The sequence below is a fragment of the Rhamphochromis longiceps genome, linkage group LG20 (genome assembly GCF_057381845.1).
Source record: "Rhamphochromis longiceps isolate RC_006_pf linkage group LG20, R_longiceps_female_GT1.1, whole genome shotgun sequence".
Taxonomy (NCBI): Eukaryota; Metazoa; Chordata; class Actinopteri; order Cichliformes; family Cichlidae; genus Rhamphochromis; species Rhamphochromis longiceps.
Genome location: NC_140576.1, coordinates 12,915,767 through 12,933,161, shown reverse-complemented (window position 1 = coordinate 12,933,161; position 17,395 = coordinate 12,915,767). Strand labels below are relative to the sequence as shown.

At 39.2% G+C, this 17,395-nt stretch overlaps 1 protein-coding gene across 1 annotated transcript in view; it reads right to left on the bottom strand.

Moving 5' to 3' along the window:
• The window catches only part of chchd6a (coiled-coil-helix-coiled-coil-helix domain containing 6a), a 75,033-nt gene that overhangs the window by 17,894 nt on the left and 39,744 nt on the right, over positions 1 to 17,395 (bottom strand). The window contains exons 6-7 of the mRNA XM_085394454.1: positions 16,773 to 16,843; positions 4,111 to 4,246 (exon numbers count right to left, since the gene is read on the bottom strand). Of these exons, the coding sequence (XP_085250580.1) occupies positions 4,111 to 4,246; positions 16,773 to 16,843 (207 nt within the window). The remainder of the gene's footprint in view (positions 1 to 4,110; positions 4,247 to 16,772; positions 16,844 to 17,395) is intronic.

Sequence of the window (17,395 nt, the reverse complement as noted above, 5' to 3'; positions counted from 1 at the left end):
TATTATTATGCTCTGCTGTAGTCTTTAAAGACTGTCTTCAAAGAGTCTTCCTTCACTCCTTGTTATCTCACACCAGCTAATATATGGAGGAAAGTCTCCCACTCTCTGTCACACACACACACACACACACACACACACACACACACACACACACACACACACACACACACACACACACACCAATCCTAGTAAGCAACGAATATAAGAACATAAACATTGCTGCATATTTAAAAATGTGAATTTATGACTGCATGCTGTCATACACGACATAAACAGAAGTTCAGACGCTGCTGAACGAGCACACGAGTGCATGTATCCATGCACACAATACAGCAGTACAACAGCAGAGGTATCAATGTTCAGCAAGCTGATTATCACACGTTGTATTACTGTGTTCCAGGGTAAGCCTCACTGCCCCTGAGCAATACAGAGGAGATGTGAGCAGAGACCAGCATGAGATAGTAATACGCTGCTCGAGTGCATAATGAGCAGCTGTACCTTCAAATGCTTCTACCGTACAAACTTTGCGAGTAGCCCGTCCTGCAGCTTCCTCCTCACATTTTCTCTCTAGCGTTCTGTCAACTTGTAGCTGCTGCAGAAATGTACACAGGACTTTTCGATGCTGTTAAATAAAACAGCAGTAGGTTGAACTCAATATTAGGCGGTGCCAAAAAGTGAAGTATAAAGGTTCAATTTTTCTAAGTGAATGTATATCTGAGTTTTCCATTGTGGATAAAAATATAAGGGAATGAGAGAGATAAAAAGAGTGAAGATTCAGTAACTAGTAGATAACCCAAGCCAAATCATCAGAGACAGACTTATGATTCATCTCAGGAGCCTACAGAAGTAAAAGGAAAAAAAATGGTATAAGGAATCCAGCCTGTAAAAAAATCCTTTATTAGCACCAAAACAAAGAAAAACTAAGAGCTCAGAAAATGAGCCAGGCAGAAATGAAACTGACTTACTGGAGGTAAAGTAACTCCAACTAACTGGAAGTTAGATCAAATTTAAAAAGCTTTATATGCCTCTCTTATTTCTTTCCAATTGTAAATGTATTCTGTGATATTTAATCGTCAATTAACTTTGTTAGTAACCTTTAAACTGCCTTTTGATGCTCCAGCATCTTTTTATATTTATCTTCAAAAACCTGCACAGCTCAGTGTAACGTAATTCAGTCAAATCACTGCTTTTCTATGTGTGAGGCTGAACGGCAGTGAAACACGAGGAATTTTAAAAGTTACTTTAAAAATGATTTGACACTAAAGATGAAGGACAAATCTGGCTGCAATGCCTGATCACATAAACTACATCCTCTGGTGGAAAAAAGAGAGCTTAAAAACATGATAAATAAAATAATCATTAAAAAAGCCTATAAAATCTATCCTCACTACTATATAATCTTATTTACACAGTCAGACAGTGTCTACAGAGTGGGTGGTTTGGTTTCATACCCTCCTAAAATTCTGCAGACGTTATTGCTGCATCAACTGGGTGATGCTCTCTTGTTGACTTAAAATCAGACCAGCTACTTCATTAAGTCTTCTTCAGTTCCAAAGAACATATAAGAATGTTAATATGCATGCTTTCAATAAAAATATCAGATTTAAAAGATCCCCAAATACACTAAAAGGTCAGTTTATTAAGTACACCAGTTCAATTGCTTGTTTACACAGATATCTGCTCAGCCAATTGCATGGTAGCAACTCACTGCATGCTTTAGGCATGTCAAGATAACCTGGTGAAGTTCAGACCAAGTGTCAGAAAAGGGAAGAAAGGTGATTTAAGTAACTTTGAATGTGGCATGATTGTTGGTGCCAGACAAGCTGGTCTAAGTATTTCAGAAACTGCTGATCTGCTGGGATGTTCAACCACCTCTCGGGTTTACAGAGAATGGACTGAAAAATAGAAAATATCCATCAATATGCCTCGTTGATGTCAGAGGTCAGAGGACAATGGCCAGACTGCTTCAAGCTCATAGGAAGTCAACAGCAACTCATAAATTGGGCAATAGAAAAATGCTGTTTGGTCTGATGAGTCTCCTACTTCTGTTACAGCATTTGGATGGCAGGGTCAGAACAACAATAAAGCATGGCTCCATCCTCTCTTGTGGTCAAAGGAGCTTGCAAAGAAAAGCGTCTGGACTTCTTTAAGTTGCTTGAAGACGTTTCACCTCTCATCCGAGAAGCTTCTTCAGTTCTAAGGTCCTTTTGTCCCTCTGTGGGGGGGAAACTCTCACTAGGTTTATATCTGGGACTCCCCACCATTTGACCTTAGAACTGAAGAATCTTCTCGGATGAGAAGTGAAACGTCTTCAAGCAACTTAAAGAAGTCCAGACGCTTTTCTTTGCAAGCTCCTTTGACTACGATGACCTGGATGACTGAGAACCTTCACAGACATCCTCTCTTGTGCCAAAGATTCAAGCTCTTGCTGGGGATAATAGTGTGGGCAATATATTCTAGGCAAAATCAAGCCCCTTGACTGAGTAATTAACTGACTAATAGACTGAGTATCTTTTAATCACCTCAGCCTACCCGAGTATTATCGTTGACCATGTTCATGAATTTATGACCAGAGTGTATCCGTCTTCCGGTACTAGTAAATTGCACCTAATAAAGTGACCTGTTAATGTATATCCCTTTTTAACAAGTTACTATACCTCTCAACTGTCCCCAAACTGCATCTCAAAACACTGCACAGATCATTTTGTCTACAAAGTGTTCACCGCACTTTCAGGTGAAGGTCTGAGAGTGTCAGAGAGAAGTAGCGTCAGTGGGGTTTCTGCTGTTAATTTAGTTAATGGCAAGGCAGCTAATCAGACGTGAAGAAGGCACTCTGCTGTTTCGAACCTTTGTATGAGCAATTATGTTACATGGAAATATGGCTTAAAAAACCCCCAAAACAAACAAAAACAAACACACGCCTCAGTGACAATGCTTGAAATTTAGCACTAAGCGCCACTGTCTGACAAAAAAATTGCTATTAAGGCAACGTATAGTTAAGGGGCTGTGTTTGTGTCACTCTTTTATACATTGTTTTTTGACAGAACACATCAGAGCATCTTTATTAGCGGTGCAATTTTGGCACAGTTCTGGCCTCTGCGCAGAAAAATCAAAGTTAACGATAAAATCAGCCACATAAACCAGGCAAACTCTAAGGGTCCTTCTATTGTTGCAGGGACACCATCATCAAGTATTCCCCTGCACTTCCTTTGATGACAGGAGTGCATTAAAGTGTTAGGTTGGATTATTTGAAGGCTATACAGACAGTCCTTTTATACTGGGAACTGAAGCCTGAAGTCTCATTAAAGCCACCAGACTCTGTTGACAAAAACAGTAATTTTCCCCTCGCAGAAAACGGGACATGCTCAATCTGTTCGTTTGTTTGTGGTATTGTGTGACTTTGGTGTTTTTGATTAAACGTGTTAAACTACCTAAGTCACTCAGCGGTACTCCTGCAAGTTCAAATTGCTGTTTTGGAAACTGGCTTCAGCTTCCTGTCCTCAAAGGCTGTCTAACAGTAAAAGAATGGAAATATTTTAAATATCACATATGCTTAAATCAAGGTGGCTTTCAGTGATGTCCCAGTCCTAAAGTATGCACTGCTCAGCTTCCATGCATTACCCCAGGCTGCTTCTCCAAACCAGGTTGTGCCGATCCCATCTACTGCAGGTAATAAATCAACTATTGAAAAGTAGCTCGTATAGCCCAACTTAAAAAAATAAATAAATAAAAATCTTAGAAAAACCTGAAGCGACTATTAAAGAAGAACTTAGCAGTGAGGGGGCGGGATTACACATTTTTTTAAGGTGAATGACTATTAGTTATTGTAATCTCTCCTACTCTCCTACTACTTCATAAAAATGAATAAATCCTTATAAACAATCTAAATGCATTTTCAAAATAAAAGCACTTTTACTTTAGATTATTTTGCATCTGTAGAGGAACCAAAGTGCAAAAACGATAGGTGAAGGCTATAGGTGGAGTCCTCATAACATGTAAAAATAAATCTCAAATCTTTCTGTTTTCAGCGTTACATTTATGACACATTAACACTTTGCACCATCCCTGACACTTTTTTATTATATCTTTGCAGATTGAAAAAGCTCTCACCTTTTTTGCAGCATTGATACACTGCATGTATTCTTTGGCCAGGTCAGAACACTTTAAGGTCTGGTCTTTGTTGTCCCTGTAACAGGATAAAATCTGAGCCTGCAGGCCAGCACACACTGCCTCTGTGTTGCGAGGCCTGCAAAAGACAAGAAACAAGAGAGACGGAGTGAAAAAACTGTCATTTTTGTACCTCTGTTTCTTACTGCTAGTGTAAATTAGGCTTTCAAATAAAAATAAAAAAAAGAAGAAGAAGTAAACTCATCACACTATTCATTCAGATTCTTACATCTTCTGTAAATCAACGTTTCATTCATCAGTTTAGCTTTGATTAGTTGATGACATAGTATCAGTGTAACATGAATTCAGGTAGGTCAGCTGCTCAGAAAAAGAGAAAAATGCTGGATCACAATTAGGGCTGCCACAAACGATTATTTTGATAGTCGACTAGTCACCGATTATTTATGCGAGTAGTCGACTAATCAGATCATCATCCACTGGACGTAAAACTACAGCTTATTGCACCAGCAGCATCTGCTCTTATATAACTATCATTAGCTTACAGCTTTAAGCTTTTAAGGTGCTAACTAAAAATAAAGACAAGATGATAGTTTATTCAATTTTAATGAAATTTGCAGATTGTTTCGGTAAAGTTTAATAAACTCCTTGCTATCTAAAATATAACAGGACACCGGAGTATATTCTCCAGCATCTCACACTTCTGATAATCAGTTGTCTGCTTGACGTTTATTCAGCTGTGTAAAAACTATAACTTTAATCTCAGCCAAACCGATTTACTCAGGAACAAATAAAATACTAAAAAAAAAGCCAAACAATAACATTTTTAATTTATCTAAGTGACTCATATATATTTAACCTGAGTCGCGAAAGACGGCGGTGGGTTTGAAAACAATTTGCCGGGAGTCCGGTGTTCTCACGGCGCTAGTGACCTAGCCCCCGGCTAGCTATCGAGCTAGTGGGTAACAGACGTCTCCGAAAACGTCGGAGCGCTTTTGAAAATATGTGGTGTCCTGATAAACTGAGCAGATATTTGAGGTTTACACAGCTACATTCTCGCCTGAAAATATGTTAAACGTTTATTTTGTGACCCAGAAAGAATAATAAGAGTAATATTAAAACTAACTAGCTACCGCCATTGTTGGAAACTAAGCTGGGCCGCGCTATGAATTCTGGGACACAGCTGCTTCTTCTTCTTCGGGGTTTAACGGCAGCTGGCATCCTTGTACATGCTGTGCTGCCATCTTCTGTTTCAGTCCGTTATTACACTCTTAAATCCTGCTATTATTCCTGCGTCTTTTGCGATCTTACAAAGCTTCAAACGACACGTCGACTATTAAATCAGTCGTCGACGATCGTCGACGTAATCGTGACTAGTCGACAAATCGTGGCAGCCCTAATCACAATTGAAACAAAAAACAACTTAAAAAAAAAATCAATACTCTAGCTGTCAGTCTCACATTCATGACTGACTTAGAGGGAAGAAAAGCTGCAAGAAAAAGCATCTAAAATGCATTTACAATCTATGAAAGTTTACAAGTATCCAAGAGAGCTGTCTATTGCTGTTTTGGTGGCAGCACGGCTATTTTCAGCAGAAAAGCTCCAAAAACCTGTTATTCACCAACTCTCCAGCAGCACACTCACAGACAGACACTAGCCTGTAAACAAAGGAAGGCAAAAAGCAGAAGCTTGCACAGACAGACGAGACAGAGTCAACTAGAGTGACTAAACAAAACAACTTCATCAGCTCACTTTGTTCATGGAATTCATTCATTGAAACATTTCAGAAATGTGGTTTTTTGATTACAGTTTTAAATACTGACACAAAGAGCCTTTTTGGAGAACATTACATTCAAAATGTGGTATGCACATCATAGTCTGGCATCAAAACATATGCTGTGTGAAATTTTGTCATAATTGCTTAATGAGAATTTCCTAGTTATGGCCAAAACTGTGTTTCGGGAGGTCGCAGTGATTTTGTGCTTAGATCACAAAATTATAATCAGGAGTCAAAGGAAACATTTGTACCAGACAAATAAAAAAGGGCCTCCAAGTACTCTTGGGGACCTTATTTAAAAAGCTTTTATTAGCAAAGTGCATTTCTAAATGCTGAAATTATTCTTTTAAACAACAGCAAGCTGTCCGAAGAACTTTGTCTGAACTTTTCCATTAGACAAATCCCTGTAAAGATAAAGGTCATCTACAAAGCATCCTGGCATCCTTAAAGAGATCATTGATGATGAATAACTGTTAATAGAGGGGAAGAGGATCTTTAAGACTGCTACCAGTTTCTGAAGCAGCAGAGAACGAGCAGGAAAACTAAGTGACAGTAAACTAATGAAACACTGCAGGTTAGATCACTCAGGCTTTGTGATCAGTCTCATTAGAGATGTGCTCACTTCCTGATGTAGCAGCAGAAACAAGAAGCCCTCCGAGTATTTACTTTAAAGGCAACGGTGTTGTACTTTGTATATAAACGTTATGTAAGAGTAGGTCATGGATAATAGGCACTGAATTGTAAATAACTGGACATGAAGCTAATAAGTTAATACTTTCTTTAAAGATATAATATATTTGGGGGACAACTTTAAAGAAAGGTATCCTTAAATGTAAAAGCGAGGTCAGAGGTCAAGTGTGACATGTTATTTTAAATATTTATATTATACTTTCTGTATGTTGAAAATAAAGTTTCCAAGTTACGCATCTTTTCGTCAAATTTAGGCCGATAAATCATTAAGATGACATTGAAGCCGTTAGTGAAGGTGAGCCAAATTTTAATGAATTGTTAACATGAGCCCACTCTACACCCTCGCAAAGCTATTGTGTTTACAGACAGAATGACAACACGCACATATGCAAACACTACCAAAAACATAACCTTCTTGGTAGCAGTAACAAAAATGATCACATCACTGACATATTTGGTGAAAAGTGGGGAAATGCACCAGTGCAGCAGCGAGGACTCTGGTCTATCACAAACTTCCATCTGCAGAAGGATCCCACAAGCAATTAGAAGCTTTCATATTCTCTTCTTATTTCCTCTGAATGTGGAGGAGAGAACAGGACTGAGCAGTCTTAACAACATTAGCTGCACTGAAAGCTGGCTGGACACGCCAAAAAAATTTTTTTTTCCCGTGAAGGGTGATTAAATCAAGTTCAAGTTCAAATTTGCCACATGCAGTGGCAGGTTGCCCTGCAGTGGAATGAACCCGCCCCCCGACCTTACACACACAACAATCAGGGAAGCTTTATCATTTTTTAGGGACTCATCTCGTAAAGCTGATCAACTATGGTTACACCATTAACAATTAAGACCGCATGAAGTTAGCAGTGTGTCCAACTTTAATCTCAGTTGTGTTATAGGAGGTTTAAAAAATAAACTCACTCTTTAAATTGGGACGTTTACATCTTACCCACTTCATAAACTGATGTGAATCAAACAGCTTTGCAGCCGCTGTTTTGTTGTACTGGACCTTTTGCATGACAGACACTGAAAGGATGGAGGATGAGAAATAACTGTACTATGCAAATCACAAATATGCCATTTCCTCACTTAGAGGGGGGGAAAGCAGTTGATGGTGCTTTCAGTGCTCCGGCACAACTACACTTTCCACGGCTTTCTCGTTGCTTTAGAAGTTCTTAAGTCTTCTTAAAAGTACTTCTCCCGACTCTCCACAGTTTTTCACCTTAGGCCTAAAATACTTTATAAACATCTTTACCAATTTCAATTGTGTCACTTGTCTATACCTGTAACAATACCAAACAACAAACTGTGTTGTTTAATTTTGAACACTTGTTTTACAGCTGTGTTCAAGTTCAAGTTCTGGGTTAAAGCTGTCTTTTTAATTTTATTTTGTCTCAGATCAGAACAAAAGAAACTCTTTTAAGAAAAAGTAGAAAAAAATGGGAGTGAAGATAAAAAACAATTCACACCTAGACGTGCCAACCTGTTTGAACAACCTATGGGGTGTATAGTACGTGCTTCACTGCGAATCGTACAATTAGCGCTAAATCGTACTTAATTGAGTGGGCAGGATCATTCTGATCAAATACAGCAGAAAAGTGTGCTTTGAGAGATTGAATTAGCCGTGTTTAATTTGATATGTGGGCTGTATTATAATTTGTCTTTACCTGTCTATCTGTGTGATTGTTAACTACGACAGGCTTGCTGCCTGGGCGCCTCGCGGTAATGGATTCTGACTGATTGAAGCAGAGACAAGAGAGTTATGTACACCCACGCAGGTATAGACTGGCACGTGCGCACACGTCTGCTGTAAACATCAAAGGGCGCCGTGCATGCACGCGCTTCGCTACATGCCAACACGTCGATCTCCGCACTGTGTCCCTGCTCGCTTTCTCCACGAGGAGCGTTTAACACCGGATTTAATTGAAAGCCAAATTAAAGACTCTTTTAGACTTTGACTCATGAAGAGAAGCTGACCCCATCGTTTCAATTACAGCATATCCATATCCACGCAAACACTTTATCATCAGGAAAAATATCATGGATGCGGCAACGGAGTTTATCTGAGCGCAGGTGATCGAGGTTAAAGAGGAAAACGAACAGAGATGAAGAGGAAAAAACAGAAAGTGAGATAGAATGATGGATGGAATGAAGCATCAATTGGCTCTCTTTTAGAAGCCCATTTGAAGAAGATGACAGCCTATCAGATTACTCGGTTCCCCCCAAACAACCTCCAATGGTTTATATCTCCTGATTAATCGCTCTTCTTCCACTTTTCGCCTTCCCTCCAACTCTGTCTTCTTTCTTACTTTTTTCTCTCCCTCGCCCGCCCTCCTCCTCTTTTTTTTTCTTTTTGGTCCCACCATTAACAACACAGAGAGTACAACACCAAAGTGTGCCATCTTTATCTCCCCCTCCGTTTGAGGCCGCCAAAGATAAGGAATTCTCCTTTAATTTGAAATAAATGGCCTTCATCAGGGAAGCCAAAGCCTCCTGATAGCGCTACGTGGTTTATTAAAGGCGCTTGAAGCAGAAAATTGGTTCAGCTGCAGCAAAAGCTAAAGCTCTGTCCACATGCTACACCAAATTGAAGGTGAGGTCTTAAATCAACAATATTAACTGAGCCGCTTACGAAAATAAATAAATAAGAGGAGGAGAGTGAGCGGGGTGGGGAGTGGTGGGACTTCTTTCTTCTTCTTCTTCTTTTTTTTTTTAGCTGGAATGAGGTAAAGTGGCATCTCTGACAGCCCGCTGAGCCATGTATGGGGTTGTTGTTGTTCATTTTCGTGTGTGCGTGCTGCAGAAGCACTCTAAATGCGAGTGGAAATAGCAATTTTTACATTTTTTTGGAGGTGGTGGTGTGGTGGGGTACTCCACGCATCTGTGAGCAGTAAATATGACAAAACATAAACAGTAAGATTAGTCGCTTAATTAATGGTGCTGCCCATTATTTTTAATCTCCGGCAGCGAAGGCGGAGGCGGGCAGAACACAGAGGCCTCAGACTTCTGGACCACGCAGCTTACCAAGACAAAGAGAGGGAGAGAAATGAAAGGGTGAGAAATTGGAAAACGGAAGAGACACGAAAACACACCAGTGACTACAAAAGCCTCCGGGAAAGCTACGAGACTGATAAGGAAGATGCTTTTATCACCTCGAAACCGCGCTTCTCTCAGAGTTAAGAGTGATGTTTTTGTGTTTTTCCTTAATGGCTTTGGCTATACATATGAGGCACTGTTTGTCCTATACACCATTTTATTTCTATCCTGTCAACTACAAAGGGCTGGTATCTCTAATGTGTTTCAGGCAAGTAATTAGAAAATCGTGTTAACATCTCATACAAATAAGCACCCGAGGAGAGAGAAAAAAAACAAAAGCGGAGAGAATCAAATGCTGTGACGTAGTGTAGGAAGTCTGGAATACCTCGTGTGTGAGCAGACACATTGCTTTGTTATTCCAGTAATAGCCTCCAACTACAATCATGCTCTTAACATGAGCTATATTTCAGAATTAAATTACAATAAATGCATTTTTTAAATTAATTGGAATAAAGGCTGCTTTATTTGACAGCATCACAGGCACTGACCTGGAGGTTTTGTCAGCTATTTTTGTATATAGTGCTAAAAAAATCATAATAATTTATGTAAACAAAAGAAAATCCAAACAATGCTATAATGTTGCTATAATTTGATTTTTTTCTTATTAGAAAAAATCAAACTTTACTTCTCATTGTGGCAGTGGTATGCGATGTGATGTCACAAAAAACCATTAAAAATAATGTCTTTGTCACATGAATAACAATGTTTTGCTCTCTTTTCTTTCCATAAATTTAAAAACAAGGCAGGGTTTGTTTTAGGGCACTGCAACCATGTGATAGACAACTTGTGCAGTCCTGCTTTTTCCTGTCAGGCTCCGTAAACCAATCAAAATACCAAGGTGGTGATGGTGTGATGAAATGTTGTGAAAAAGACAAAAACGTATGGAGCCAAACGCAGCACTCTCAAGATGTAAATAAACTTGAAAAAACCTTTAATGTTTCTTGGTCCAGGAAACTCACAAAGCCCAATTTTTAAAAGCTAACAGGGCACCAAGCCAAGGAATCCAAACTTCCAGAACATACCTGAGGAAAAAAAGGCAAAGCAGAGGCAGAGGAACGCATGCAAGCAACAACGCAACACAGGACAAAGGAAGACTGGCAAAATATACAAGAGCTAATGAGGGAAGAGGAGACAGGTGGGGAACAAAGCTTAAGATAATTAACATAACGAGACGGTGGGAGGGAGGGTGAAAATCACACATGCACAGGGAACAACAGTTACCAACATAAAAGATCTAAACAAGCTTGACGCAGGAGAAGACAAAAGAGAAGAGAGGGATGAGACTGATGGAAGGAACAGAATGGAAACACAAAAGGGGAAATAACTATAAACCTGAAGTCATCACTGACTTAATGTAAGACTATTAGCAAGACTAAAAAATAAACCATAGAGAATATATACAAACTTAAGATAACCAAGATGTGTAAACCCAAGTAAAAAAACCAAAACAAAACAGAAACTCTATTAATAGTAAAATAAATACTGACCAAAATTCTAAAAGAAAGAAAAACTGAAACATAAATCAAAAAGCATAATGAACTCAAAACCTCAAACTCCTGGGTCCAACAGCAAACGGTGAAAAAGCAAAACAAGTCCATAAATTAACGGCCGATCTAATATGTGCTCCTGTAAACAAAGGAGGCAATGTGTTGACCAAGAGCTCTACAGCAGTCTAATCTTAAAAACTAAAGTCTAATTAGCTTTGAACCAGAATCAAAACTCTGTCTCCCAATAAGGGAAACGTGCTAACATCAGAGAAGTTCTCCTATGACAGCAACAACAGAAGGTAAACAAGTTATCAGGTAATGACATTTTGGTACACTGGAGGTTCTGAATCACTCCGACTACTCTTATGTTAGTGGTTTGATTAATACTGATGTGGTGGTGGAAAAAAAGACGATAATAAGAAAAAGAGATAGGGCAGGACAGGTGAAGAGGAAAACAGCTACAGAGAAAGGGTTGCCTCTTATCTCTAGCTTGTAGCTTGTAGGCACCTGCTCCCTGACAGCTTTTCAATTGACTCAGGGCACATATGCTCTTCCCCCCTATCTTGTTTCTCTACACTCCTTCACTCATCCTCTCCCATCTCTCCTATTCCATCACAACCGTAACCCAGAAGAGCGGGTCCACTATATAGTAGTGCTCAGACTTCACTTTAACTTCCGTGTTTGCGAGAGACAAAGGACTCCCTCTCACTTTTGTCAGTCCTTTAACAATGCTGCACACATCATTTCACTTAGCCTTCCACAGTGGCTCTGATGACTGTAATGCAAAAGATTTCCATAAAAATGTATACTGTAAAGAATCCGTCTGTGTCCATCTGGAAAACGTGCATAATAGAAATAAAGATGAATGCTCCCACTCGGGCCCAGCTATCTTCTAGTTTTAAAATAAAAACCATATATTGTGTAATAATTCATTTATGCCTGTTCTTGTTTTTGTAAACTGTCATCCTATTTTTTTAATCACCAATTTTAAGTTGTACTTAAACTAATAAACATCTCATTTTAATACTATTTTGTTGTTTTGTTAAACATTATACTCCAAAGGAAACAGGGCAAAAAATAAATAAACAATCTACTGAACAACATCATTTCTCATTCTTCACTGGAAACGGCAACTTCTCAAATCCATTCATGCACGAATGTGAACCCAGTCTGCTATACCAGAGTGAACTGCACAAATATCCAAAGAAACAAAGATTATAGCTGGGTGTACAGTCATTGCCTGCTTGTTGTGGGACATAGTAGTGAATTTAGTTTTTCGATCACAGGCGGTAGAAAACTGTGGATCTGTGTGGAGGACAAATCTGTTAAAATTCAGACTGCAGCAAAAAAGATTCTGCTATCGGGAAATACTGAAAGTAACAGGTGATATGATTTTCCATTGCAGCTCCATTTCAGCTGCACCCTAACTAATGTCGAAACTAACCAATAATTTGCTGATCACAAATACAGTCTGCAGCAGGCAGCTGCCTAAAGGTTGTTTAAGGTATCTAAGATAGAGAAAACAAGAATATACAAAAAGCTTATATGTAGGGTGCGGATCCATCTGTAGCTGATGCGGAGCCGATTTGTACACCCAATCTTACACCTAATCTTCATAACTTTATTTGACAGCATTTCTATTCAAATTCAGGTTGCTATAAATCTGTTTGCAATCCAGACTTGTATTTGATTGGCTTTTCTCTTACAGCACAGCAACAACTTCAAACTAGGTTGCTTATCTATCTGGACTCAACTCGTCGGCTTTATGACTGAGTGATCTCTGTTGACTGGTACGTTCTGACACATGTTGGAAGAATCTGACAAAGGGTGGCTATTAAGACTAGTTGGACTGCCACTGTAACAGACAGCTGGCCTTGTTAAAACACCTTGGATTATTGACCCGAGTGATCTGATGTGAGTATACAGTATATCTTGCCTGTCTCCATTTCACTCCCATTCGACTACTCTGAAGAGGAGGCCGTTGTCATCACAATGCCTCTTTCACTCCAATTCTACTGCCAACGTGTGAAAAACCTGTCAATTTAGAAGAAGAGTTTTATATTTGCTAAGTGAATATCAGAAACTACATCAATCTCTTTGTTTCAGAACAACAATGTTGTTTATGAAACGTCTACAGCCACAGGACATCGATATGAGACATCATTTATTTAAACATTTATATATTTTTTTGTGGCAGCTGGAAAACAGAGAGGCCACATGTGGTGCACTACTCATAAAACTGAGCTGCTCTGAACTACTGCAGAAATCTGTTTTAGATTGAGAGCCATTGACTGACTCTTCTAACAAGACCCTACCTTAGTTTATCTCTTACTGTCTGTAATCCCACTCTAGGAGAGTAAATAACCTGCCAGCACTTCAGTTTTAGGCTTGTGAAACTGATGGCTCTTCAAAGCAAACTGCAAAATTGTGCAACACTGTTAACCAACACGTAGGAACATGAAAAGGGGGAAAGTGGGAGGCTGGGGGCCTCGGGGACGGGTTTGGCAATAATTAACAGCTTATTTTTATAACATTTTCTTATTTTGTGACAATTTGACTGATAAACTACCACACAAGCCTACGTCCTACTACAGATATCAACATCACAGCCCATTTCACCAACTACTGAAACTGTATTTGGACAAAACTTCTAACAGTAAAAGCATAATAGAGGTCTTTCATCAAATGTACGAACCATATATATAGTAATTTGTATCAACATGACATATGTGGTTGCCTGGTTAGTGGAAGGACAGACAACAGCAAGACAGTACATGATAGTTCTCTTTGTGTGTTAGGCGCGGGCAGATAAACTTAAACATCTGGGCTAAACAAACAGTCCTTCACAGGAATCTGCCCAAGGTACCGCAATGTGTTATTAATAAAGGCTGCAGACCTTCTGCCTCTTTCTTTGCCCCTCCCTGGTGTACCATGTACACTGAACTGTCTGACAGATGTCAATGATAACAATGCAATCTGGGGTAATTCCTGTAGCCACGTCTCTGTGAAACACCAGTGCGCTCACAGAAGTAGGCTTTTTTCTCCATCAGTCTCTGTTGTCTGGATCCATCTCTTTATACACACCATGTATCTCCGTGTCAACCCCTGATTTCTGCGGGAATTCCAATTTGTCTGGACTGTCATGAAACAATAGTGGAATGAAAAGTGGAAATAACCTGGTTAAAATACGTATGTAAAGACTTGCAAGTGTTGTATGTTTTTCTGATTTACAGTACTTAACAATTGCTGGCTACTTGAACTGTAGGTACCTGTGATAAGTACTAGTAGATGAAATGGTATGCTATAATCAAAATGTGAACTATGCTTGAAAAATCTTTCTCATTACATAAAAATGTCTGAATCTGGTTAAGAAATCTGGAATGCAGTGAACTTCTAGAAAATAAAGGGGAAAAGTAATTTGTAATTGGCAGGCCTGAAGAGTTGGACAAAGAAGGCAAAGCAATGAAAGGCAAGGAATGATAGGAAAGTTACTGAGGCTGCTCTATTATGCTCCATTGAGTTTGACATTTTAGAGTGCTACAGGTTGCAGAATTTCTTACTCTCTTCATCTTCTTTTTCCTTTCTCACACACACACACACACAGAGACGCGCGCACAGCATGGTGACACATTGGCCCTGTGCTCTTTGGCTTCCTCAAGCCCCAGAGTGCTGCCAGCCAAAGCCAAGGATTAAACTGTGGATTAAACACATCCCACACATACCAGCAGGCATAAACACGTGCTTATACAAAGCACAGAATAACACGGACAGTGGAGCTTGGGCGGTTTACGAGTCACCCACATCTTATTTTACAGTAGCTTTGTTCTACTGCTCAGCACTCAGAAACTTCCCTCGGATAGTTTTAAAAACTAAGGTCTGCCTGAAGTTTAATATAAAATACGTTTCTCTCAATTCCACTGTTGGAGGATTTCTGCACAGTCTTCCTATGTCAGTTAAATCAGACTATCGATGGGTATAAAGCAGTACACTAGTACAAATTTTCAATTTTGTGTTAGGGTAAGATTTTCATAAACATTACACAACTGTTGCCTGTTAGTTTCTTTGGGTGCTTTTAAACAATACTGTTTAGTCAAGATAAAGTGAATAAATACATTTTCCTCATTGTTACAGATAATTTATGTGGTCTGAATACAGTATTTGTCCCTTTTTGGGTACAACCACACACACATCAGGTAGATAAAGCACCTGTTCTGACAGAAAAAAAATAACCCACCGTCAGTGTACATGAGCTCCTGCAGTTGATAGCTAGTTCAAGTTGATAGCTTCCAAAATACAAATCGAGCTTGTGCAAAGCCTTCCTGTTGTGTTTACTCACCTCCACTCAACACATATGTAAAGCCAAGGTTAAAAGATTTTGGAACTAACAGCAGATAACCCCCCATAATCTAAAATAACACGGTGAACAATAAGTTCAACAAGATTTAGACAAAACCCCTCCAAGCAAGCTTGTTAAATAATGCAAGGAGCAGGAATAAAAGATTACACAGGTAGGATACAGCCAATTCTTTTATTTCAACCATCTAAGGGAAAGGATGTTTGGATTTGTTTTTTGTTTTTTTTAAAGAGAGATTTGTGAACTATTCTGACAGGCATGTATAACAAACAATTGTCCTTTTTTTTAATTTTTTAATTATTATATAGGTAATAATGCTGTTTTCAGATGGCTGAACAGGGCAGGAAGTTTCCTAATATAGTTCCCAAGTGGACTAATATCCTGGGTCTGAACTGAGCACTGCAGAATATGTTTGTACACCCAAGATGTTCAGTTTTTGAGTTTTGTTAAAGCATCTTCTGTCAGTGAGTTGACCAATGGCTGTCCTGCTTCACGGTGCTCAACGTCCTCATTTAGTTCCCATGTTCTGTGGCCATCAGACCGACTGGGCCCAGTTTCTTTCTGGTCCTGTGTTTGTCACAGTCGCTCCCTGAATTTCTTTGTTTTTTCCTGCTTTGTTAATAAAAATTGCTGTTCAGTGAATCTGAACTTTGAACTACCAGTTAGCTGTACTGAGAGCATTCGGCCTTTAACAGCAAACTCACTTCGGGCTTCTAATGCAAATGGGACCTGAGATGACCCCCCCCCCCTTAAAAAAGTGAAAAAAGAAAAACTGATTTCAGCAGCAACAATTAACTACCTTTTCCCAGCTGCGGTTCATTAAAAGTCCACTATGAGAAGTGAAGATGAGGAAATAAGGTATTGTTAGATGCAGCTTAATCAAAGCAGCCAATTAAAACATTTATCACATTTTCAGTTTGCTCTAGGGTAAGAATGCAACTGGTTAAACAATAAGAAAAAAATATTACAATCTATTGCCATTAATTACTCAACTGTGTGCATGGATAAGTGTGAGTCACAGTGTGTATGAGTGTGGGGATGGGTGGGTGTGTGAGGCTCCAGGAATCATATCTCCTCATTTTTGGACTCCAGATAAACGTGTGTCTGTGTGCATTTTAACAGGTCTTCATTTTCCGACACCAGAGAGCAGAGAATGAGCCTCGGCCTTAGCGCGAGGGTTTAAATCAGGTTGCGGTTAGGGTAACTGTATAAGATGTGCGGGTGTGCGAGTGCTTGTGCGTCTCACCTAACATTTTCTTCCGTCTTGGAGGCAGCTTGGTGGAACTGTTCTTTGCTTTGTTGATACCTTTCCAAATTCTAAAGACACGCACACCAAAAACAACAACAGGGAAAAAAACAGCATTAGTAAAACGTGTGATTTTGCAGCGTTAATGTGTGTATTTGTGTGCCTTTGTGACTGTAGTATTGTAAGTAGGGCTTATAAAGTGCTGATATATATATCCCTGGGACCGTTCAAGATACCTTTCTGTAACTGTGCCCTCTGATAACTAAGATCTGGCAAATGCAGAAAGAGATGTATAATGTATTATTTAGAAAGTATATGTTTGACTTTAAAAGAAACACTATTAAGCAATATGAAGGACTCGAAAGCTTAGCATGAAGATAAAAGCAAGTGTTTGTGCTAAGCTAAGCCAACAGGCTCAACTATATTATAAGCAGCATATCTGATTTTTTGCTGCACTGCGAGCATAGACACAACAAACAACTATGTATCACAATTTTCCCAAATTTAAGCTTTGCTATTTCATTAAAATAGCCGCTCTGTTCCTAAGTCATATTAAATTGGTTCTCACTTCAGACTGTGCCCATATCTGACTGAATAATAACATTTCTGATCGTCATTTGTCC